At 43.1% G+C, this 27427-nt stretch overlaps 1 protein-coding gene across 2 annotated transcripts in view; it reads right to left on the bottom strand.

Annotated features, from left to right (window-relative positions):
• The window catches only part of mmp16a (matrix metallopeptidase 16a (membrane-inserted)), a 58062-nt gene that overhangs the window by 21185 nt on the left and 9450 nt on the right, over positions 1 to 27427 (bottom strand). Inside the window, exons 2-5 of one of the 2 annotated variants that reach the window (XM_084034271.1) lie at positions 22829 to 22977; positions 21792 to 21806; positions 21326 to 21448; positions 16888 to 17192 (exon numbers count right to left, since the gene is read on the bottom strand). In XM_084034271.1, the coding sequence (XP_083890397.1) occupies positions 16888 to 17192; positions 21326 to 21448; positions 21792 to 21806; positions 22829 to 22977 (592 nt within the window). The remainder of the gene's footprint in view (positions 1 to 16887; positions 17193 to 21325; positions 21449 to 21791; positions 21807 to 22828; positions 22978 to 27427) is intronic. The other variant, XM_084034272.1, reaches the window with a different exon arrangement.

Genomic DNA, 27427 nt, shown 5'->3' on the forward strand with positions numbered 1-27427 from the left:
ATTCATATACACACACTCCACTCACAGAAGCCCTGCACTGTAATTAGTCTCTAGCTGTGGTAAGCCGATGACTACGCTGGTTGACCTTTTGACCCAGAAGCCCAAGACAAGGCCAAACCCAATTTTATTAGGTTGGGTTATTTGGGATTTGTGTCCCATTCAAATCATTCATCTTACGTCACCAGCAACCAAAACAACCACCACTCCTCCTCTTTGACGTCCCACCAATATGTCCAAGAAACTCATCATCACGAATGGGCATACAATTATGGTTAGACTGCTATGTCTAAAGTATAATTCATAATAGTACACTGGCTGTCTGTGGGATGCTACTGATGTGATTCCAAGGATCCAAATAAATACACTTGAATATGTAGACCACTTTGACCCTTTCATGAATTAAACGTCATGGCAAACTGTGATATATTGGTGTTAACGTCACAAATTAAAAAAACAAAAAAACTGGTATTTCCCCGTATGGATTAGGAACTGGACTAGTCAAACATTTTGCACAAGTTCCCCGTTTCAAGGTTGTCCGTCTGATTATCTCTCTCTTCTGGTTTACCTCCCTCTTCCTCATCACACAGAGACTCCACAGGAATGAGAACGACCATCACATATTCATCACAATTCCTACTATAGTGAGGCACTTATCGGCTGCAGATCTGTCACATGAATAACGCATCAGCAGATAGACAGTGATTCAGATCACTTCTTTGCAGGTACAGTACAATGGTAAGGAAGTTACAGACGAGAGGACCACAGAGACACGGCCACATCGGAACCGCGGAGGATATTTGACTGGATAAATGTCAGTGTGTCTTTATAAGCTTGATGCAAAGTCCTCTACTGCACGGGCGGGAAAGGACAGACAGAGTGCATTAATATCCAGGGGTTTCGCTGAAAAAGCTTTCACTCTTCAGCCAAATTCCTCAAATGAAAATAGATGGCTTGTAAAAGAAGATACGCTGAGGAATAATGTATGCCAGCTTGCGATATTGTGTCTGGAGATAAGAGTTTATAGCAAATAAAGAGAGGCGCAGAGAGAAGGGAGATAGAGAGAAGAGAGAAACGGCTCAGTGAATTAGGAATCACTTGTGGAGGAAACAGTCGTTCCTCTGCAGCTGAAGAGCCGTCTCTTTGCTGTGATGGTAAGGTGTGTAAAATGCTCAAAGAATCAAAATTAATTGCTGTATAAGCTGATGCAATTATTGTACGGAAAATACATATATTACAGCTGCTCTGATCATTTCTGCATCAGGAGCATTTCCTGTAGGTGATGTGTGTGATTGCTGCGTGCACTGATGCTGACTGAAATCCTTTTTGAATAACTTTTGGAGATAAAAACACACTGACCTTGATGCATCACCTCATAGTGAGCTTACGCACAGTTCATCAGTGTATTTTGAAGGATGAATGGAATTTGCGGCGTATAGTGTAATAACTGAGACTGAATGTAGCTGCCATAGAGTTTAATCCATTCATGCATTAACAATAATAACAGTCAAAACAATTACAAGGGAAGGATTATAAGGGACATCGTAGCACTAATCTACAAAAAAAGGACTTGGGATCATTAAAACCTTACAAGACAAATATTTCTAATATATAAACTAAATGTTCAATTTATAAGCAAATTTTGTACAAAGCAAGAAACTGTAATTATATTATAATTTCTTCATTTACAGAAGAATGCAGCACAAGTGTTTTGCACCATGTTGCTGATACTACATCAGTACATCAGCTGTACAAGTAAAGGGAAGGACTGTCTGTCTTCCTCCATCTCCGTCTTGTTCTATCCCTCAATCTCGAGTCAGCCTTTCTGCCTCCCGGGGCCATTCGAGGTCAGTGGCGTCACTTTGTTTGGGTTGCTTATATAAGTCGCGCTGTGGAAGACGGGGACATCCTGTTGGCCCTGGGGCCAAAAACAAAGCCAGGGAGGTTTGTACTGCCTGGCTAATTATCAACTGGACGGTATAGACGGAGCCTACACAGGGGATGGTCGAGATCGGAAATAGACGGGAGAGCAGGCATGAGGCAGACAGCGAATGATGCAAGAGACAAAGAGGTAATGTGAGGGGATAAAAGGAGTTGAGAGCGAGAGAAAAAGTCACAGGAGGGAGATGCGTTTGAGACAAAGAAGAGATAAATACGGTGAGGTAAACTGAGGAGAAAGGGCGTCTGGAGTAATGACTGCACGAGGAAAAGTGGGGGGAAGACAGGATGAAAGTGATAAAGCTCAGGACTATTAGTTATGCTGTGAGATGTTCTAATGTTCCTGCAATCACAACAGATGGAGGTGATAAATTACAGAACTGTAACCTTCGACCTTGGCATCCCCCCGCGCTGCATCCCGGCCACTGACGGGGGAGGGAAGGCTTCAATAGTGGGAAACAGTTGAATTAGACAATGCCAAGAGATGAAATACATTACAGAGCTGTGCAGGGTTGGCGTGGTATCCCACTGGGCAACATTTTTTTTGTCCGTGGGGGAAAAATAGACAGAGTCTTCATTCATTTCATTCGCATCCATGGCAACCGCTGGTTTGGCAAGAATTTTGCATAAAAGGAATGCATCCAAAGCATCTATGTAAATCATACAAGCTACATGTGATGTAAAAAATATATAGATATATTTATAGATAAATCCACTACTGTTAAATTAAGCTTTTTCATGTGGGCAATGACCGTAGTGGCAGCAATAGCTCTTGCCGCCTCTCCTCGGGGTAGGTCAAGGTTGCTGCTAATGAGATAGTGTAGCAACGAAGGGAAAAAAAAGAAGCAAAATAAAGAAGGGAAGATGAAGTGGAAGATGTGGAGGAGGAGAGTCGCTGGAGATTTATCATCAGACGTTCCCCTCCCTGTCTTTCCCACAGGGTTGCAGTAAAGTAAACAGGGGTTGTGATTAGGAACCAGAAACCTCTACCGGCTCTTTCTCCGTAATTTACCGGCTCCCTGCACATATCGCTGCTGCTACAGCCCATCTGCTGGCTGGGGGAACATGTGACGTGGGAATACAGACATAAACACACAGAGACAAACACACACAGGCCCACAAATCAGATATGGGGCCCTGGACACCGCTGTTCGATTGCAATAATAGCTCAGGTTGTCAGCGCAGGCCTCCAGGGGCCTGTAAGCTGCTCTGCTTTCTTACTGTTTAACTAAGTGCCTGCTGTGGTTCACTCGATACATCCCGTCTGACGTCGGCTACAAGCATGGCTGACCGGAGGACTGTCCACTCTTCAAGCCCTCGTACAAGATTTCGGATGTTCGTTATCGCTCTTTTTGTCTACGTAACCAATGCTACGCTAACACCTTATTGTGAACAAGCGAACGCCCGCTAACAAAACCTCCAATTGTACGGACGAGGATGCCCGGCAGAGACGGACCATTTCTTACTCCTCCAGCTTTTCTTTAGAAAACACAGCCGCCACTGTTACTGCCGTTATCTCGTTGCTGTTGTTTTTGCCGTCCAAGTCCGAGCGAGTATACGCACCCTCTTTGTCCCAGAGGTCCTCAAATGTCTCCCATTGTTCACCCCCCACTACTCCCCGGGTGTCTGACACCGCACTTTCAGGAGTGGTCTTGGAAAAACTTGTGCTGCAAAGCGCTGCACTAAAAAGTAAATGCAAAACAGGGCTTAATTAAAAGTTTTTTGGGCAGGGTTATTAGTTTCATAGCTGATTTTTACTGATGTTCCCCCACAGCCCTGTGAGAGAGTGTAAGTACACCTTCTTCATCACCAACATTGTGGTCAGAATGTGTTTGTTGGATTCGACTTGGTTGGTAAAGACACTATTAATTATATTATAAATATATAAGTGGTTAATTTTAGGATGGTTTGGTAGCATTTGTACTCGTGACACTTTGAAAAAGCCAACTTCAGAAAAAGCCAACAGCCGATAGATTCATCAGCAGATACCTACCAAGAGCTGATAGTGTTGCGATAGCGTTATACATTCATGAGGCTTTTGTGGAGAGGAAAAATAATCAGAATGCCAAACTGATTAATCCGTCAATAGGAATGCACTGATACCAGTATTGTGTCCGATACTGTGCTCACGTACTCATAAAAATACTCTGATACAACAGTACCTCATACCACGAAGGCAGTGTGGCGTTAACCTCCCATCACTGAGCCTAATGAGCCGCCCAGCTGCAGCAATAACCATGCACAAACATATTACATTTATCCGTCTAGTGAGTCTCCTGAACATCAATTCATTTGGCTGTGACGCTGTCAGCTCTGTGTTGAATCTGTTTGATTTCCACCAATATATTGCAAGTGGGACATAACGTTAGTGAGTGTCGGGTAGAGATCAGCAAATACTGAAATGCAAGTACTTAAAACAAAATGTATCTGTGCATCTTATTTAACAGCAGTGTCAATACAAATCTTTCATTTGGGTCAAAGTGTTCATGCAGAGCCTCAACATTGAATAGAGGCGATGAACCACCTCATCACAAAGCAAGCTGGTGACACTGCTGACCATGACACCGGCTGAGGTTCAACAGTGGAGGGCAGGAAGAGGAAAAGGAAGGAAATCAGCTGTTATCTACTAGCCGAGGTGAAGTTCACAATACTGTGACACTGGATGTTGATTCTCTGAGTGCGTCAGAGTCCAGAGAGGCAGCAGTGAGAGCACTGGCCGTCCAGGAGTGCTGTAGTGACAAGCTGCCAGCGAATCTCAGCCCAAATGGGCCCGTCAGTGCCTGGCTCAGAGGGCCCCGGGCACACAGGGCTCTGCTGGCTGTCAAAACAGAGCTGTGTGCCTGACTCGACAGAGTGACCATTGTGAAGAATGCAGCCAACGTACAATGGCTGCATTCTGCCCGCTTCACTTTCACACTCTCTCCCCGCTTCCAACATACCCTCGCAGGACACAACAGAAACACACAGTGTGCCATTTGGTTCATTTCACCAAATCAACTCAGAGTGCCACCAACAACAGCACGCGCACATCTGGAGTTCCAGGAATCAAGTTGGAGTGAAAATGATATTTCTATCTGCTGTGTTGTAGCCACTATTTGAGATTGAAACGTCGATGGTAGACAATGTATTGGCAACTGATAAAATGTTGTGATTACATTAGGCACCACACCACCAGTATTCACTCAGCTTCTCTGACCAGGCCTTAAGTAGAGCTGGGCAATAACTAGAGATTATAGGATATGAGACGAGATATTGTCTTGGATTTCATAATATAGCATATCTTTTCCTGGTTTTAAAGTCAAGCTGAATTGAAAAAAAAAAAAAATCGTTTTACCCCTTTTAGATCACATCCCCCTGATTTTGTATATAAAAATCCAGATAGTTACCAATGATAAACATCTACTTATGTAAATACTTGATTAAAGTCTAAAATATAGTGATTTTCTCTCCTATTCTCAAGTTGTCCAGTTTCCACCACAACAAAGAAACAACCCTGGCAGTGTTGGAGACAGTACCAGGTACTATCCATTCATCCATTCATCCATTCAGTAAGACGATCCGATAGAGAACAGTCCACAGCTCTACTCTCTCTCTCCTCCCTCACCTTCCCTCTCTCTCAATTCTCACAGGCTTGTCAGAGAACAAAACCGCGGCTGATGGGAGCAACATATGTAAACTAGAGTAATTATTTATTTACAGAGACTGCTGCTGACTATATTGTGTGTGTGGAACATTGCCAGGCATCCAAATATTGGCTGTTTCTGTGGATTGAGGAAAATAAACCAGCAGAAAGGAGGAGGGGGGAAGCTGCCAAGGAAAGGACATCCTTTATTTTTGTCATGTTTATCTCTGTGCAGCACCTGTGCCGAGACGGGGATGTGTGTACACTTTCATTGTGATCATTAATCATTAATAATGCATTCGCAAGCAATGGTTTGCTTCTGCAGCTGCGTCCATGGACACAGCAAACAGTAAACAGTCATGTTCCTTCACCACCAAAACGCAGGAGAATACTCTACTCTAAACTCAGCTTGTACCAGTAAAGCAGTCGGAGTTAATGCTAACAGTGTTTTCAATACAATAAACCCAAGAGGAGAGAAACATATAGTACAGATCTGATAAATGTCTTCAACGATGCTCCTCTTTTAATGCAGTGCAGCTTATCATTCTTTGTAGCGCATCACTTGGGAAGCTCCTTCTGTCATTAAGATTCTCCGCTAAGTTCTGCAAACAAAAGATGAACACCCGCCCAATAAATCTTCTACTTTTACAAACGTCTGGTCTGCTACTTCCTTGTTTTTTTATCTTCTTTGGAGAAAAAGAAAATGTTCAATGCTTTTCCACAGTTGCAAAAATGACATTTCTCCTGCCGATGCTAACTACAAAGTCAAAATAGGAATACTGACGAGTTACAATTGCAATTAAAATGGAAATGCTGAAAGACTGAAAGCTTCAATCTGTGTCTTTTTCAGCACTTCACTGGCACTAAAACTAACTCCGTGCACCGCTCACACGCTGACTGACATTTGGACTCTTTTCATCTCGTACTCTTCTATTGACAATTCAGCTGCTTTCATTGGTTATACATCAAGTGCTATTTTAACTGCATTCATCTCTTCCTCTTTAACGGATATTTCCTCCTCTCAGTGTTTGCAATTCTCCTCACACAACCCTCTCTTTGAAACCACAACGAGAAGACAACTCCCAAAATATTCAATGTGCAGACTGCTTCCAGCTCTCACGCTTTAGCCGGAGTCATTATCTTTAAGTTATGCCCTTGAACTGGCAGCATTTTCTTGCACGACTTCCACTTCCACCGACACTTCCAGCTGTGCTTATCGCCGTCACTTCCACTGACGTGTCGGCTCCTCCTGACGCTCCGACTTTAACAGCCTCTGCAAGTCCTTTCCACACTTTCACCTCCATTGATCCTCCGACTTCACTCACACTTTCGTTTTCAGCTGACGTTTCAACTTCTCTCCGTATTTGTATTTCAACTGTCACTTCGACAAACACATCCAACTTTCGTCGTTGCAAAGGTTCAACCGTTTCTGACTGCCACATTTCAACAGCGAGCTCACAGTGAGTCCTCAGAAAACGTAGCCTTCTCAAGTCTTTTTTTTTTTGTGGAGTAGAATAAAAAAAAACGCAGACTGCTTTGAAACTGCTGCCAAAACCGAGCCCTGCTTTTATGATCGGATCAAAAGGAGGATTGTTAGGAGAGACTTTCTTCCATGATGCAGAACTACAAACCTGATATTTACAGACAAATGTTGCCTTTGTGGATGTGTCACAGAGTCTCTACTCTTAATGTACGTAGGTCATGAGTGCCTGATGATTTAAATAGTAACAAAGGCTGAGATTTTTATTGAAGAATGAGCTGCTCAGCGGGTCCCTATCGTGCCAAAGCATCCTTAAATATTTAAAAAAATGTCCCATTAGAAATGTGATAACATGGCTAATGCATCCTTTCAAAACCAACACCAGATCAATAACAATGCAAGCGCTGGCGGAGTAATACAATGTTTGTTCTCAGGATGAGGCACGGCTGTTTACACCTTTTGTTTGCTCGGCATTATGGGAACGTGGTTATGAAAGCATCTGATTGACTAGTGGGAGGCCGAGCCTCCCCAGGTGCGAGATTCGTGTGCGTGTGTGTGTTCATGTGTGGGGGCGGAAGAGAGTGCTGCCGCCCACGTGGAAGTTGATGCTGCTGTCAGTAGGCGGCCATCTATTTCTAGTGGCAGCCTGGTGGGCAGGAACGCATGGTGATATCTTTCTTTCCCTCCGTTTCATTTTCTTTGTGAAAGCATTCCAATCCCATCTCTCACCCCGATGTGGCGTTCATAGTTAGAAATTAAAGCAGCCTGGTGGGTAACCACCATAGATATTTTCACACACAATAGAGAAGGTTCTTTGAATTTTGCAAATTCAAACACTAGAATATAGATGATCAAGGCACTTAGCAGCCATTATCTCACACCTGTGCTATTGTCACAGCTTATATTATCCCAAACTGAAAACAGTGTTTCCCATAAACTCCATGGCTTTCTGCCACAAAATCAATTTATGCACGTCACCCCGCCCTATTACTGTCAGTTTTGGCATTAGAAAAGAGCTTATGCACCAGAATATTGTTTTTCCTCTTCAACTCAAGTCACCACCTGCCAGTGCTGCAAAGTGTGAACTCTTCAGTTCCCCATTTGCACCATAAAGCAGTCTGTCTCTGTTTTATTTACTATGTACCGAGCCAACTGATTTTCCATCACAGATGGGTGCAAGGCTTTTCAGTACAGGTCTCTAATAATAATACCTGTAAGTGCGTAGGTTTGGATTCAGAAATGGGTCAAGGGTCTCGAAACTATGTGAATGTTATTTGTCTTTTTCTGTGAATATTATTCATATTTTACATATTCAGAGACGGCGGCAGTATTTTTTTCCATCTCAGAATAGTGTCTGCACTCGTCCTGTCGGACATCCTCCACCGGTCACAGGTCAGTACAGCCTATATGTTGCCTGAGAGAAAAAAAACCCCTCAGTATCCTCCTTGATCAAATAGAGCTCCGTATCTTATAATGTGCAGCATATTGTATCTACGTGGTATGTGGCATCAAGGATATTCATCATGTTCCTGAACTGGATCATGTTGTGTCATATGATTAATTATATTGCAGTGTATCATATCATCGTGTTACATCATGTATGTCAACTGCCATCCTGCATCCTTGAGATAAACTGCCTCCAAGGTAGTGAATCCTCCCAGTACCTGTGAAATGTGTGCGTGGGTAGCTTTCGTTGCCGTTTTACCACCTGTGTCCTCCCACAAACTCTTCTACTTACAGTCAGCCAACCATCAATACTGCTCTTGCCCTAATGTAGCATGCTGGATGTGGTTTCCAGTAAAAGATAAGGATCTGCTCCGGTGGTCAGAAAAAGCAACTGATCCTCCACGTTCATATTCTCTCTGATATATAGTGAAGCAGGAGATGGGGAAGGGACAAAGGGAGACACATAAGGACAAGGACAGATTGAAGATGTTCATAGAACATGCTGCATGATGAGGGCGGTTTTCTGAGAAGCTGAACAACCTTGAAAGAACAGTGAAATGTTCTGGGTTAGCCATTCATTTAGCAAGAGTGGGCTCATAAAAAAAATAAAAAGATTAGAATTAAAATGTTATGTTTTTCAATACTGTAGTCAATGGATTTGTGACGTTATTAAACAATTACAAATACAAAGTAGGCAAATCCTACTTGATGCAGAAGACCCTCATTCATCATTGTCGGATACTTTTATTTTTCTAGTATTGCACACTAATTTTATTCCAGTTCATACCATAGTGGAATTAAATTTAATCTGAATTCTACTCATGGGTTCCACATTATTACTTTTATTATACATTTGAGCAATGAACAAATGTTTCCCTAAGAATTTCAGAGCTTCATCTGGTCTCAGGAGAATATTACACCTAAAGTTAAAGTAAGTTGAACTGATTATGAAACAGTCTCGATTTAATATTGATGCCTCAAGACATAATTGTCTATTTCTATAGTTATTCTTCATTTTTGCGACAGTGAATTCTGATGAAGTCAGACCAACGATGTTCACCAGAACCTCCTTGTCAGACTCAGTGTGACCGACTCACCACGGACAGACCAAGGAGGTGGAGAGCTCCCTGTCCGACAACAGCGTCTCCGTCCCTGGCCGGGAGCAGAGTTTCACCTCGCTGCCCTGCCGATCCCCGCTGGGAGAACACTGCGACACCATGCTGCCATAGCTGTGCCCTCTGGGGGGGGATGCATCATGGGAGAACCAGGACTGCGCAAGGCAGACTGTCAGACTCTGGTGCAGTAAAATAAGAGAAGGGACTGTTCTGCTTGGAAACGCTACCAATTTTGTCCACAGGGATTGCCAAAATCAACACAACATGGAAGTTCTTCATAGTAAGAGAGCAGAGCACCAGAATCGTGCTGGAAATGGCACTGTGGTTGAAAAGTCCATTTAATCAAAGAAGGTAATGCACTGGCTTACAGCGAGGTTCTGGTTTCCAACAGTGTAACTGTAACTCTGTATACACAGTCCTGCAAAGCTAGCTTTACGGTCCAGAGGAAAGCTCACAGTAACATTCACTAACACGCTAACATTTTAAAAGATGAAATTAATCTCAGGCCTCAGCTTAACACGAGAGAGAAAAAAATATTCCCTGTGATTTCAATGTCTGGACAACAAGGAGATATCCCTCTGGGGTGGAGCTGGCTGTTAAATATGTTACCGCCTGCCACAAAAAATGTAATGCAAGAAGGAAATATCATCACGTTAATCAAGTGCCACGACTTTCTATTGCTTTTTAGAAGATTCACAGTCAACCGCATACGTGAATCTTGTTTTGTTTTTGCCAGCCTCTTGTGAAGTCATTATTATTTCAACAATTTAACGGTGCTTTGGAAACACATCAAGCGGCATGCCAACTAAGCCTAGTGAACTTAACAGAGAGCGTGAGTCCGAGAGTGACAAAGGAGGAGGAAAAGAAAATGAGAAACAGGGTGGAAAAGATTTCACTGCTTCCTCCCCATCACCCAGTAGGTGCAGCAGCCTAAAAATAAACCTGCAAGGACACCATATGCTGCCCAACGTTGCTGATTTACTCCTCTCTTCTTATCTTTTCTGCTCTTTCTTCTCCATCCGTAACAATGGCTCAACAACAACAACAAGAAGATTGATCTCTTTTCATTGTCTCCTGGTAAAACCACCCAAAATGACGGATTGCTTTGAATGTACAATCAAGTTACAGGATTGGATGTCAATGATGAACCGCTCTGCCAATCGATGCCAGGGAGCTGAGCTTTCTCCAGCAACCATCATTCAATCAGCTGATCAATGTCGGGCACGTCCCGACATCCCCTCCCACGGCCAATCATCACTCGGTTATTGAGTGCAACGCTAACTCAGCATCCGTTATCTCATCCCAATACCTGGAAAATTCTTGGCGTGTTTTTCCTCCTGGCGATGGTGTTTTTCTAACGTCTTTGGCTCATTTCTGGGGGCAAGGGTGAGGAAAAAAAATAAAGCCCTGGAATCCCTCATTTCCTGTGTGCAGGTCTAGCTCGCACTCTGTGTTATGGTACATAGTTTTCACTGATGTAACTGGGGGGTGGAGGTCCTTGAAGGCATACCAGGCCTTATAAGTCACCCTCGGGTGTTTGCAAACAGCCATTGTATGCAGTGGTGGTGATGAAACTTTTTTTATCTGGTGCTGTTTTTTCGTAAAAACTATCTAATCAGCCTCAGCATGACTGAAAATCAAAGTGGAATCTGCCTTATCTAAACCTGCGTGCATCGCTTTGATTTTTCACAAAGAAAACACAGCAGCCCACAAGGATGACCTTGTGATAAAGCATGGATGAGCTAGTTCGCCTTTCTTTCTTTGCAGGAATGGAAAACAGTTAAATAGAAACACCTCCTGTAAATGTGCACCCTTTGGAAAGTGGTCGTGGCACATTGAGCTCTGATGAAAAGACAATCTAATCATCTCTGTCTCCAGTTCCAGGTTTTGCCTTTATCCTGTGTTCACACTAAATCCCTCCACAATCCTCCACTTTCTGTCTCCAGGCGCTCTGCATCCCGATTTTACCTTTGTTGAAACAGTTTCTGCAATATTCCATCCAATCGTAATTCATCTTCTTACTCTTCCTGCATCATTTTACACTCCAACCCTCTGCCTTCCCCAATCACAACCCATTATGTCTCGAGTTTACACTCTGATGCATCTATCTATCACACCGTCTATTGATCCATCGTAGCTATCCATCCATCATGCTGGAAAGCCAAGCAGTCGAGGAATGTGGAGCAGCTATAGCAGCTCCAGGACCACGTCTGTCTGTTTTGCCTCCAGGGATGGTGCACTCTCAATGGGGATATTGGCTTATCACCCACCCCAGCCCACTCCTTCCCTGCTGTCTCTCACTGTGCATCATCCTGGCTGATATGAGCTAGCAGCTATGATTGTGCAATCGTTAACTCTTAAATGTCACAGTGTAACATAGAATGATTTAGACACAGAGAGAGAGATGTACAAACACAAAAGGTCACCCGATGTGTTTCTTATATATTTCAGAGCTCAACGAGAGAACAGAAATAAATACTGAAACAGAAAGACGTGGAACTGATCAGCCTAAGGTGCCAACAGGTTTGAGATTACATAACGGTGTATTTATCTACCTCCAGCATGGATACACAAATCAAACCGTTCACAACTCATCCGGGATTTCGCTCAGTGGTGTAAAGTCAACAAGAATGTTGATCTTTCTTGTACACGGTATCCAAGTACATCTCAAGTACAACCTCACATTTGCACAACTTCCAGAATGTGGATCTCCAATTCCTTCCGTCAATCAGAGACGTGCTCCACTTCGTTAACGGGACCGATCGGATACGAGCAGAGTTTGATTATGATGGAATAAAACCCACAAACTATTCCCTCAAGCCAAAACGTGCTTCTCTAATCCACGGTTGGAAATGTTTGTTCATTTAAACGTTGCTTGAACAAATCCTTTCCCTCGACTGAGAGCCCCATTGTTAGAGCAGCACCAAAGGCTGACACACACTTTGTAGCCTACGAGAGAAAGGAGGGAGGGTGGAAATGGGTAAATCCGTCAGCTAGTCTTCATAGAAAAGTATTTCTCCAACACTCTGTGTCAAACACGCTTCCCTCTGGTGCTCCGACGCCTCCCTCTCAGGGAATATGCTGCACATGTTGTTGTCTGGCATGTGTGGTGTGATCATGGAGTCTGTGAATGTGTACATGCCTAGAGATCGCTCTCACTGCTACTGTTGCAAGGAGGGTCGGACTCTGCTTCACCGCTGAAGTTACATTACAGGTGCTGACGTTTAACGGCCACAACACGTGTCACAACACAGCAGGTCCTCACGTCTGAGATACAAGATGAAACCGGTGAGTTTGGGACAAATAACCGGAGAACAAGAATAATGTGTTTAATAATATGGGCATGCAATAATCGTATATCTAAATAATGCTGATTGTTGTAGGGCAGAAGCTAATTCGTATGGATTGGTTTGTTCATATTTACAGGCACACAAGATCAAATCAAAATTAAATGCTGGAGATAAAGAAGGCGAGAGTGAATCAAGGCGCTGATATTGATTGGGAATCTGATTACTTGGCTTATATAATACAGTCAAATTATTCAAGAGGGCTTTAGGCTCTGGCTTTCATTAAAATATACCTTGAGAATCGCTGAACTTGTTTCCAATAGTAAACAAAATTCTTTAGATCAGTTGCACTTTCTTGTTGCCAGTGCAGTTATCTGCCTTTTTTTAGCAGGTTTGATTTTGCTGACATCAAGATAAAAGTATCAAATATATAGAAAGCAGCCGCTGTATACTGCATCCAAGACTCCTTAAAGTGCCATTAGCTAATCCTAATAAGAACCTCATTCTGCTGCGTGTGCTGAAAACCTCACTGAATGTAACTTTTGAGTAATCCTCTATCCTCAGATGCCCGAGTTGCAGCGTGAGAGGAGGTGTGTGTGTGTGTGTGTGTGTGTGTGTGTGTGTGTGAGTGAGAGAGAGAGAGAGAGAGAGAAAGTGCATGTGTGGGTATTTAAACACGTGTCTGAGAGTGTTTATCGGCATGCAGTCGGGGATTAATCCTCCAGTGTGCATCAATGACGTCATCATCCAAAACAACAACAATAACATCTACGGTGCGACGCTGTCAACGGTCGCCGGGACAACTGATCCTTCTCGACAACAGCGTAGGGGGATTTGGTATGACAGCTTACTGGACAGGAGCTCATCTCTGATATGTGTCAGTAAGTGTAGCTGTTGTGACTTGTAAAACACAGTAAAAGGAAAGAAAGAAAGAGTGATAAGAAAGAGGAAAGAAAAAGCCAGACACACAGACATCATGTGCTGTACCGAGCTAAAATTATCATTCCCAGCTGTTCCCTGCGACGCATGGATACAGGAGGGGAGACGAGATGGATGATAGCTGGATTACAAATCCTTGAAGCTAGTTGCATTCGAAATATATGGAATTATCTACCTCTGCTGCCAGAGGTTTAGAGACGATATCTAGATTAAAATGAGCATCTATGTGCTTGTTTTCAATCAAATAATGTATTTTGGAGATTTTATGCTTTTATCTGACATAAACATATATCACTAAATTGATTTAATTGTGCTCCAGCTAGAATCATATTACGGGTATTGTTTTGACAAGATTTAAAGATAAAACGCTGGATTGAATGGCCGCCAATGCTTTCCAGTCTACTCGCTGTTGCAGGTCACTTTTGGGTTTGCTGATATATGGTGTCGTATCAGAAATCGATTGGCCAGTCAGTGACCCCTTCAGCAAGATATGCTGCAGTTCAATTGATTACTGTGATGAGGAAAATATACTTGGTGGCACATATTGTATGCAAAAAAGAGATGACAGAGCATTAGAGGGAAGCTAATTTTATTGGCTGCATTTTATGTGTGACTTTATTATAGTTTTGTTCATGTCTGTTTGAATGATATAATGGTGTGTAATGCTCATTATCATACAGCTCCTTATTCAAATGTAAAGTATTTTTAATCGGACATTTCTCTACCACAAAATGTTAGTTTTATGTGTTTATAATAAAACATTAATATTGGTTAAATATATTGTTGGACGTCAATCATAATCAAGTATTTATATCCTTGATTGCCTCAAAAACCCTGTAGCTGTTGGGTTTTAGCTTTTACAAAGCAGGTATCAAATCTGTAATACATTTTTATTGCATCATGACAAGCTTTCAGACAGCTAAGAGCTGACAGTGTGTACCAATCACACACACACACACACACACACACACACTTGAGATAAACAAATACACCCACACAGCTCTCCTCAATGCCAGGGAGCTATAAAGGCATTTCAGAGTTTAAATGTTTTCACTAAAAGAAAAGAAAGCATCGCCGACTCACAAAAACAGCAGCGAGACGATCAATATCATAACACAAGAGATTGTATCACGTCATATTAAGCTGATCGATGCTTCACTGGTTGCACACGCTGTCACGTGACTAGGTTTAATTACTAGTAGTGTCATTAGTAATACTAGCAGTGCTATCATCTTATCAGGTTATTGGCTTTAGACACACTGACTCAGACGTTTTGCACCAAGAAAAAAAAACAACTCCAGGACCGGATTTTTAATCTTGGGAAAGGAATTGTGTAATTTGATTATGTATGTCAAGCAAAGAAGACTTTCTTTGTGCATCTTCAAGCTGTATGAGCCTTTGGAAATGCATATCAGTGTAACGCTAGCCATCATGCATTAATAAGAGCAGTGAGGGTTCAGCCAGTGCATGTTCGAGTTTGGCAAAAAAAAAGTCAGCTGTGAGTTCATAACAGAACTGCATGCATTATGGGACGCTTTCAGAGTAGTGTGGGCCGCAGCAAGGCTGTATTAATATTGCACTGAGGGGCAGAGAGAGAGAGAGAGAGATAGAGAGAGAGTGTGTCTGCATGTGAGTGACGAAGGGGGTGAATCACAGTCTTCAATGACAGCTGCTTCTCCTTCCTCCAAGGCACAACAGCAGGAATGACAGCACACCTTTTCTTTGAACAGATCATGTGGCCAACCGAACAGCAGACGCGTCGATAGTTTACTTGAGGTTATTGTCGGCACTTCCGCCGTGTCAATCACCCTGCAGGAGTGACTCTTGTCAGTTCGTTCAAACGACATGTTCTCAAAAGCCTCAAATATAGCCGTTCACAACATATTATCCCAGCCTCCGTGAGCCCCTCCGCTCCCATTTCAAATTCAGTCTTCGAAAGCGAGTTTGTCACTTCTGCTTCCGACGCAGAGCGCTCATCAGCTCCCACTCGTCTCCGCCGATCTCTTCTCCCCCTTTCCTCTTCAAATGTTTCCTTTACTTCTCGCTAAGTTGCTTTCACTGTCTTTCCCTCAGCGTCTCTCTCTCCTGTGAGCTCCTGAACCTCCAATATTTGTCTAGAGATACTCCACCATTCTCTCTCATCCTCTCTTCACTCCGTCATCTCTGCTGCCATTTTGATACTACACTCTTCTTTGCTCCGCTCATTTTCCTCCCTTTTTCTTAAGAGTGTCTCCTCGTCTCACTCAGGCTTCCCTCTCATTGTTTTGACTCAACAACAGCCGTGGCTCCCCTTTGAGTTGTCTCAGTGGACCACGGGGGAAGGCTTGCCCCTCACGTTTAATGAGGAATACAATCTGAGACACACATTTGAAACATGTTGCCCTGCTGCGACAAGAATGCTTACCAAGAATCCGTTTAGCTTTCAACAGTAGCTTGAATTTCTCATAAGTCTCTTTAACAGTTTTTTTATGCTGTCATTATTCCCTCTATAGTACAAGCCCTTTCATCACCATACTGAAGGCTGTAAAGGGGTCAGAGGTCATCCTCATGCACGCACACACACACACACACACACACACTAAAGAATCACATACAGCCTGACAAGCTGTAAATCTCTGAGGGCAGCTTGAGCACAAGCTGGAGGTTGCCGTGGAGTGAGAGGCGCTGTGTTCACCAGCGATCTGCTGGCAGGCTTGGATGTTTTCAAGGAGAGAGGACTGAGCAAGCCTCGACCGATCGGCCTGAAATCACACCAGAGCAGACTGGAAATCGACAGCACTGGCCAGCAAAACCAATATCCAGCAGGCATGACACTTCACCAGCTGGCTTGCAGAGCATCGCAATCTGTGGTTCAGTGAGGGAAGACGATGGTGGTGCACACATCCACTCTTCACGCTCACCTGAAAGCTATGCTGTCACTCGTTGCTACTGCTGTTGTTTGCATTGCAGTAAGAGCCTGGACCCAAAATATCCACCTTGAACATATTGTACTTTCACATATTACTCACATAAACGGACATGCCTGACACCATCATGGGTAAAATCGAAGTAATCGATGCTCACCGTCATGATTGGGGTTGCCGAGTGTCCACGGTTCATCCGAGTCAAAGTGCGTGTCGCCACCTATCCCCGGCCCTGGGAAGTAGGCATGGGCCAGGAAGCCACCCTCGCCGTCAAAGGGCGAGCTGTCGCCATGGAAACCTGAAGCGAAGATGATGGTGATGTCCACGTCCTTCTTGGTCCTCTCCAGCTCGCTGTAGGGCACGGCCTCGAAGCGCAGCGGCGTCACATTTTGCCAAACGTCAAAGGCTCGCCGAATGGCGTCGTGGGTCTCCTCGGCGCCCACTTTGGGTGTCACGTTCTTTATGCTGCGGAGACACGGGATACGGGAAAGAAAAGTTAGGCTGAGAAAACACCAGAAGTCTTTGTTCATTTCACACAACCAGAACATTTTCTCTTATCATCGTGGGCCAGGACGCCTCGAATTGGGATTTCTCCTTCAACTGTCACGATGAGCAAATGTATTGTACACCGGTCTGATAAGACTCCTGGGTTCTCTGAGCGTTTGGTAAAACAAACACACTGAAGTGTAGCTTATTCTGCTGGATGTCCACTGAGAGGAAAAATTCAAGATTAGAATCTAATCAGGCAGAGTAAATAGCCTCCAACACCTCTGAAGCATGAGACATGGTGGGAGAGAAAACAATACAGCCATTTTACTAGAACTGTTACCAACAAGACGACTGAAAAAAGAGACTTCTGCATGTCAATCTACATGATCATTCTATTTTTTTATTTTTTTGAATAACAGAATCCATCACTTTCACCGTTTCCCCTGCATGCTGCCATTTCACGCTCATCCTGTTCACCGACAGAGAGCTAAATGGAGCGATGTGTGAGAGAAAACAGCTGAGTCCTCCCCTGCCGGCTTTGAGTTGCTGCAGGTGTGGCGAGGACGGGACAATTCCCCGCCACTGGAATTTACTTTCTAATTAAGGATTATCAACAGCCCAGTGCCTGCTGAGAGCCCCAGTCTGGTTTGGGCAATCAGGAAAACCTGACTCCGAAAATATCTCAGGCTCACGCTCTATTAAACGCTGGTTCCTCTCTAGGGATAGACAGATAGGTGTAGTTCACGTCATCCAACTTAGTCGCTTGTAAACACATACACATAATACTCTAGATCTTCTTATGCCTGTAGCACGGGACTGAGTTGGATGGAAAGGTGGTTGGCTGATGTTGATTTTCCCCAAGTCTTCTTGCTCAGGTGTTACAAGAATCCTCCTTTTCTCCCCCCATTCATCCTATTTTCTCTGGTGTGTTTCACGTCATCTCCTCTCTTTTGTTCCCTTTTACAGTTTAGTTCTTCTCAACGTCTCCATTTGTTTCATTTCCCATAATAGAAATAAATATTATCAGAGCGGTTTTTGCACCTCCCTCTGTATGGTGGGTAGATTGCTGTAAGGCACATTTATATACTGCCTATTAATATTGTATGTAAGCTAAGATTAATTATTGATTCAAACCCAGTGGAAAGGGAAGCATAAAGGCTGCTATGAAATATAAACAGAGTGCCACTGACTAGCCTGCAATTTAATTTAAAATGTACTAATTGCTTAAACCAAGTCAAAAATGGCTTCTATTTCTCCATCTGCTCCTTCAGGATGGACTTGCTGACAGCTGACTACCACTTTAGCAAAGATGTGTTTGCTTTAATTACGCTCTCACCGGCTTTGGCAAAACTTTCACTTTCAGCTAATGGTTTACTGTTTTGACAGACATGCCAAGAAATGAGTTTATGTTATTCTATGAGACAAGTCTAGAAAAACAGACCATCGGAAACGTAATAGGTGAAAGGCGGCGGCGGCGGCGGCTGCGGCGATGCAGGGAGCAGTGTTAACAGTCAGCAGCCGGATGAAAGAGAACCTGGAAGAATGAATCCTGTTGGTCTTCTTGGATCAGCTGATAAACATCTTTGTCTGTCTGCCGTTTGGTGCTGATCAGGTAATGTAAAATGACATTCATTTTTTATGCTAAAAACAGCTGGCTGCTGCATCGAAACACAACAACAAGCTGAAAGCAACCGCAATCCTGTTTTGCGGTCTTGTATTCATATTTAGATTTGTCGCAAGTGATATAAATTGTAATGAATAATAGCTTGAAGGTGTGTATGTGTGTGTGTGTGTTCTCCACTCTCCTAAAACAAGTGTGATTAATAAATGCTCCCATCTCGAGGGTTTGCCAGTACTCTCGAATTACAGAGACAATCTGGGACATCAACTGAAGAGTGTGAGTGTGTGACGGTTGGCTGTTGAGCAAACAGTCTCTGTCTGATTGGGGCCACTTATGGAGACAACACAATGTGACCCTTTTGTCTTGTCAAGTGTTTATATAGAGCAGATAGAGAGACTACAAGTCAATCCTGCATTCAAATCAGTATCAGTGGAACTGGAGAGCATCTGCGAGGGCAGCTCGCTTCTCTGTGAACACTGTCCATGTCCCTGCCTTGCTCTGCGTGGGGTTACACTGAACGGCCTTAGCAGCAACTGCGGCCTCCTCGGGAAAACAAAGATGGTTTCATCCGATTCTATTCCCCATCTCATTGTATGTGTGTGCTATTTTTTAAAAGGTAAAAGAGAAACGGCTGCAGACCGAAGCAGCAAAACGACAAATGAAAGAATCCCCAACCTGCTCTGAGGCCATATCAAATATTAAACTCCATGTTGGGTGATAACGATTTGGGATGCAACTCATGTGCTATAATAGTACCTGCATGCAGGGGGAACTGTAGGCATGCCAAAGCTAATTAGTGCCTCCCCACAGCACGTACTGTACGTGGCTGCTTGGAAACTAGCACACACCTGCGGCGGCCATGCATTTGTTATACTTCCCAAATGCCATGGTTGTATTTTCCTAACGCTTATTTTTAGACTGTTCAGCTGATGCTATGAATGATGAAGAAGGTTTTCAGGGAAGAAAGAGTGACTTCAGTCAAAGACCTCAAGCTGGATTCAAACCAACAAAACTGCAGTTTCACAGTTACACCTTATCCAACCAACAGAGGAAAAATGGCAGATTCTATAATGACTCAAATGACACGGAAAAAAGTGAGGAATAAACATTTTACAGTCCATTGCAATGCTATCCCCCTAAAAACAACCAGACATCACAACAGAGTAACAAATACTTTTATAACCAGTTAACTAAACAAGAGCTAACTCTTTCAAACTGTGTGGCTCAAGGGGTTGCCGTCAGCAACATGTCTGATCATGTGACTGCTTCGTTGCAGCGAAGTCACCATTCACAGATCTCAGCAACTTCACTTGGTAAGACACACAAGATGCATACAGAAGACAGGACCGTTAAAGGATACCTGTGATGGATGCTTTTAGATTACATTAAATGGGCTCCATTCTCTAACTGCCTCCATTGCACCAATTTGAGTTAAAAGGAGCAGCTTCAGGCACATCTGACTACTGACTGGAGGCAAGGCACACATCCATATACAACACACACACACACGCACACGCACACGCACACACACACACACACACACACACACACACACACAAAAAGCTCCCATCCTATTACATAACCCTAATCTGTCAGAGAGCACCCTCTGCTTTCCACTGGGGTTTCCTCCTCTCAGCTCATCTCTTTCTCTCTGCATCTGCATCTCCTCCAACACTCTCCCTCCACCCCTCACTTCCACCTATTTACTCCTCCACTTTTCATCAAGCCTGCTCATTTTCTCCTTTTCTAATCTGTGCAGTCACAGAGGAACCAGGCACTCCTGAAACTAACTCCGAAACCGATCCCAGTGTAATGTTTTTTAAAAAGGAAAATGCACACAGGCCCGGATCTCGGGCAGTTCGGCCTTCAGTGATATACAGTCCTGCTTCAGCTGTAGGTCACTGATGTAATAGATTATATTCAGCATGTAATGCTGCTTATACATTTATCCTCAGGACGGGGCACAAAATAAAATACAAGCCTGCTTCTTTAGGATTATCCCATGAAACATGGAGCTTGGGGCAAGCAACTGTATAGTACGTATAAAATACTACAGAATCTGGACTCCTAACACTAAACCATCAGGGAAATATTATATAACATGTTTTCCTACACATTACTACCCATGTAGCTGCATTATGAAATTGGTGGTGAGGTCTCTGGAGCATACATGGCTCCTGAATGCACACTATGTTCCGCATCTGTGCTACATGTTCAGAGTTAAGAACATAGTCTGCATTGTGTGTGTAATGGTTGTAGTTTGGCTTACAGCAGTGATAAACTTAGTTTTTTCAGCTTTCTGTCTATGTAAATCAAAATAGTGTGTCCAGCAGTTGCTCATTTGCTCCACAAGGGAAAAAGGGAAATGGTTTAGCATAACTTGACAAAGGCCCCAGATATGGGGCAAGGAGGAAATTATTAAAAGTTTCATTATGACCACCTCTACAAATTACTAACGAAACATAATGTTATATTTAGAAATACCCACCTGTATGTGATATGTTTGTGTTGCCACCTTTGTCCTGTAAGGGCGTACCGCCGTTTCCTGACGCTGAATTTGGATGCACCTCCTACCTGGTCAGGGACTCCACACCTGGGCTTCTTCATCCACCTGCAGGAAAGACAAGAGGAGGCCACCAATCAACACAGTAGATCCATTGATCAGTTTGCTACGGGGTCGTACTTTTCATAAACGACACGGTGACCAACCAATTCTGATCTAATGTAGCTCTTTGTATTGAGGAACAGATGCAGACTTGATGAGTGTGGAACGAATCATCTAATTTGTAACAGGACAAAGTGTTGGTGTGAGATACATACAAAAACGCAAACATGATAATGCATAATTGCATCTTATTTCAAAATCTAAACACAGCACATGCAACTTCTGGTAATTCACATACTGCACAAAAGCACATATTCACACACGTATTACACAAAAAAAGACACCTCACCTTATTGTGTTATCGCTACTTTGACAAAGAGAAGCAGAAGAGGAGACAAAAGCACAGGCACACTGTTAGCTTATCACATTTCACTCTGTTCAGCCCAGCGGTTGGACAGATGCTATTCTGCAGTCACACTGCTGGCCACCACATTGCCACATTACAGTTCAGTGGCCAATTTCATTGCTATTTGCAGCATGGATGGCATTTCGGTGTTGGTGGAGAAAAATGTCACCACTGTTTCTAGTGATTTGCAGGTAAAATGATGATGGCCTGAGGGATAAACGTGGGTATAATCTGAGCTAAAAGGGCCAAGAGTGTAACTGTGACTACATATACCGTATACTATCTACTGTGTTTCAGTTCTGATAGCCAGACATAAATAATATCACTTTGTTTCTTAATGCAAAGTATTATTTGACAATACCTCTGATGCAAGCCTACATCCATGTGGACGCACAACAGGCAGCCTCACATAGACTCTCATTGGCATTGTAGTTGCAACAGAGAGTTCTTTCTCTAAACCCACGTCAGGTTTGACTGTACGAGGGGCAACCAAACCCCTCTCTTCCACCGAGTATTAATACTTTGGCATTTTTCAGTCTTTGATCTGACAACAGAAGTACTCTCTGTGAAAGGCCCCTTTGATCAAATTAAAAACGCTCCACTTAAACCATGTTAGGCTAACTTACTGTCTGACAAAATAACTCTGGTTGCAGAAATACAAAACGGGATGTAACAGACTCATCTACCATTTTTCCCTCCATAGTGAAAATGTCTTTGTGAGTCTTTTCCCACTACTTGTTGGTTTACTGCATGTTTTACCTCCTGGCTGTTGTTCACTCCTGTTCTCAAATATCTATTTATCTGTGTGCAACTTACAATTTGGTCTTGCAGTGTTTATCAAATCATTAAAATCAAGCATGAATAATAACTGAGAAGAATGTCTGTCTATTGGCTGTTTGTGAACATTCAATGAAACATTGCAGCTTCTTTGTTTTTGTGTTCAACTCCCACCCATGTAGCATCTTCAAGGTGTGACTCACCCTACGGTGCTGCTGTCCAGAGACCCTGTGACATTGAGGCCGTAGCGGCGCTGCATGGCAGCAATAGCGGACTGCATGACTCGAGCAGAACGCAGCACCGACATTCTGGGGTCTGCAGGAGGGAGGTAGCCATACCTCTGGAGCCATGCCTGTGGACAGAAAACAAGCAGAGAGCGAGGGGGAGGTGAGACATTACAGGGTTTCCAGGTGAGAGGCTAATGGGAAATAAAATGGAACGACAAAATCTAAATCAGATCATCTTTAGAGTCAAAATTTGAAGAAATCCCTTGAAGGCATTCCTAATGTCTGGATGGAGATGGAGTTAGAGATAGAAAAACAAGAAAAAGATCAGCAAATAACAGATCGAAACACACAAAGGGTATAAATGGAGTCATGTCTATACGAGGTTAGTGTCATCTGTTATCGTGTTATTTGGCTTGTCAGGGAAAGGCTCTGGTGTATTAGAGCTTTTAGGGTCTCTATAAAATCCGGCCACAGGGAATCACATCTGAGATCTTTGGACCAGGCTGGATGAGGGATCTGCTGGGCGTCTCACAGAAGAGGCTTTAGGGATTTGGATCGTCCCAGCCTCTCTGTACTCTCCCAGTCGTCAAGTGCCGCATTTAGCAACACAAAGCTAACCAACCAATAAAAAGAAAATGTAACCAATAAAAAAAAAAAAAATGGTATTGTTTGAAGTGCAGAGAGAACAACACAAAAACTAAATCACAAGGATGCAATGAGCCGCCGGGCTGCGTATTTGCCTCAAACCAGTGTTTTATCCGTCACTCAGCGACACTGCATTGTGAACACTATTCTCGTACACAATGTTGCCGCTTCAGTCGTTCTGGAGGTCTGCTGCTCAGGATAGCATACACACTGAGAATGAAATTCACTAAACGGGGAGGGACGCGTGGTGTGAGAGTGGGCGAGCAGAATGCAATAAAAGGCAAACCACTATTCGACAACGGCACAAATGTGACAAAAAAAGATGCCGTGACTTTTTGTTGCGGTTGCCTGAATTTTGATTGAGCTTGGGGACGTTGCTCGGCTTACTCACAGCGTCGATATAGCAGAGGACGGCCGGGCTGAATGCTGATCGTACGAAGGAGATCAGCATTGTAAATGTAACTTTAACTCATTTTAAAAGCTCAGTGCTGAGAAACAGCACATGAATAGAGACAGCGAGTGTCATTTCACATATTGGTCACTCCATCATTGTAAATTATTGTTCTAATACAAATACCGTAGTATCAATTTATAAGGGTATAATATGGAGATTGCTATTGATACTTGGTAAAGGAATACTTTACAATATGGACATTTTGGGAAAGCTCACCTTCTTGCCAAGATTGAGATGAGGAGTTAGCTTAGCTTAGCATAAGGAATGGAAGTAGGAGGAAAAAACTAGTTCTGGGTGGGTTTATATATACATATTCATATCCATTTAATTGTGCTAAAACACGTAACTCTGCTATTCTCAACCACTGGTACAGCCAAATGGTTGGAATCTATTTAAATGCACGATACGCACAGGTAGTTATTTTAATAATAAAATGCATCTGTTAGCTAGCTGACGTTCTTTTGGATGCAGTGACATCCTTCATTTCATTTTTGAAATGAAAAAAGTGATGTAGGAGCCAACCTCGCGCCAGTAAAATCTCCAAAGCGTGTGGTGAGGAAATATGACCGTGAATGAATTCAATTTTCATTCATAATGGAAGGCAGTGATGGGTGAGGCTTCCCAGAATATTTATTGTGGTCATTACAGTCGACAGTGGCATAACACATATCTACGACGTTCTTTTCCCCTCCTTCTTTGGGCCTGTTATGTTTAAGTGGACCTTAAATCTAAAAACGTTGAGAACCCTTGACTTGAAGGTCAAGAAATTCATAGATTTAACTGTAAAACCCTTACAGATCTGAAATGTAGGACACTTCATTTTATAATTCCCCTGGCTTCCTATAATATCTTGCAAAGAATGCAACTGTATATTCAACAAAAAGCAGCTCAGCTGAACATAAAAAAAATGTCAAATTGCTCAGTTGGAATGCATAGAAAATATATACAATTAATTAATTAAATATCAAGTAGTAATTTATTATGAATATCTACATTTAATACCAAATTACACATTTCTTTAGAAATAATGATAAGTGAATTATGAACTACTATATCTTAATACCACACCATATTGAATCTCGTACTACAAAAAAATATGACAGAAAGTACCCAAGACGCAGTAATACATAAATCAAAAGTCTTTCATTCTTGCATTAGAGGGATAAACAGAGAGGATCCTCCAGTAGCTAAGCCAGACTTCATCTTTGTAGTTTATCTGTGAGTGATTGGCACACTGACAAATCCCTGATGCTCTGCCTCCCTACTTCCTGTCCCCGGGGAACTGGAGGTCGGCACACGCACAGATTCACACTCAGCGCCAATGAAATATCATGCCCGACGCTCGACATTGTGACAGACGCCGTGCTTCACATTTCTTCCTGTATGCCCAGGTTTCCTCCTGATATGTTACTTTTTCTTCCGCCTTTTCACTCGTTCTGTCATATTTCATCCTTCTCGGCTGGGTGCTCTGGTCTAATTCACGGATTTCCCCACTCCCTCTGTTTTTTCTATCTCCACTCTCCTTCCCCCCTCCTCGCCTCGCACTCACCGAGTGGTGATAACATTATGAAGTGTGTCAGGTTCTTACACTCTGAACACACCTACGGGGAGAGAGGTTCATGGGTGAGATTTCTGCTGTGTTCAGGTACTGAACCCCAGCTCTGTAATCTGACACACACACACACACACACAAGCTTAGACAAAGAAAGAGATGCAAACAAGCTGCACTGTCACATAAACGCTGAAAAGGGCCATTCAGTGGATAAATCCTGGATAATACTACAACCGCACGGCGAGCAAATCAACATCTCTCTCCAAAACACACTCATGCGTGGGGATTTAATCGGGAATGGCGTAGTGACCTGGTTTGGTCGAGTCACAATGTTTGACGTAGAACTATAATTTAGTATCTTGAAGCACAAATGATCGATTGGACCTCTGTTGCACCCCTGCCAAGGTCTGGCTTGTTTTGAGATGCGTTTCTCCCAGAGTTTCAGATCTTCCCCCCAGTTAAAATAGTATCAGAGATGCCAGCATGCAAAGCTCAAAGGACATGTTTGAATCTCTGAAGAAGAAGTGAGCTGGATCTCGGAAGGCGTGCACACAAACTTAAATTAAATCCTGTGCAACACCGCAAACATTACAAGTACAGAGCCGTTATTGCAGACATTCAAACTTGGCTTTTAATCCCTCGAATCCTATTTTTAACTTTTAGAGTTGAAACTTTCAGAACTGGCGTTTGTCTCCAAATCCAAACATTTACATTAAATATTCTTCATAGCCCCACAATAAAGCTGAGCCAATTCAAATCTACGCATTGTCGGATCGTCTCCATCTTCGATGCATCCTCTCTCCTTCATGTCGCTCTCTGCTGCCTAATGTCTACTTTCCTTTTCCTTGTCCTGTAATCATCTCTGTCCCTCCCTCGCATCTCCTCTGTGACATTAGAGGGTTGTTCAATCTAACCACATTTGGCTCTTTCCTAGAATCACTGCCACGGTGCTGCTGCTTTTTTCGGGTGAAAGAGCAAAAAAAAACAAAAACAATTGATTTAAACACTATACAGCTTCGACGTGGCATTGCAGCTAAACAAAAGCCAAACCAAGAATTGTACAACTGGTGTTGAGAGTGTTGGAACATCTAGCAATGGTCTATTAACTAAAAACTTACATTTACCTGCTCAATATATGAGTAAAGTGAGTGTGACATTGCAGTATGCGTGACACAATTATTATGTAAATGAAAAGCTGCAACATAAACAAGCGAGGAGTTTTTTTCCAGGGGGTTTGGGATTCGGGAGGTAATGCATTAAGTGAGGCGGTGTTTGGGCTTCCAGACAAACAGCCATTATCAGATACGGAGACGGAGAAGGAGGGAGCGGAGATTGCTGTGAGATACGTCTGTCAGGATATTGCATTGTGTGTGTGTGATCTCAGAGAAGGAGATGGAGAGACATAGGCAGGGCAGATACGGCACAGCACGATAACTGCACGTAGCAGAAGACGAGGGCAGATATGTATACAGACGACAGATAAATGTTGTCATATATACGTGGTTTTATGCTCGAAGACGTTTTCCAATGTTTTAGTTTTGGACAAACGCAATTTCTTTACTACTACTTTCGGACAAACATCAGCCTTTAACTTCAATGGTCAAACAGGCTTGAAATACATATCCTCAAGATCCAGAGAGGAGCATAACCTCAAGGGTCTTGTTGGGTCTTACTACTCGCTAAGGCGAGTCTCCCAGTGTATCCAGGATAGTGACCCACCTCCTTATAATCTTAAAGGGAGAAGAGCATACCCAAAAAATGTGTTTTGCTGAATCGTTACCGAGCTCTTTGATTTCTTTCTACCTTTCATCTATCGTTCCTTATCTCTGTCTGCTCCCTTTCTTTAGCCTCGTCTCTTCCTCATCGATTCCCTCTTTGTCTTCGTGATCTATGGTTCCCGGTGTTCTGCCAATGTAAGGATGCC

This window comes from Eutrigla gurnardus (genome assembly GCF_963514095.1).
Source record: "Eutrigla gurnardus genome assembly, chromosome: 18".
NCBI lineage: Eukaryota > Metazoa > Chordata > Actinopteri > Perciformes > Triglidae > Eutrigla > Eutrigla gurnardus.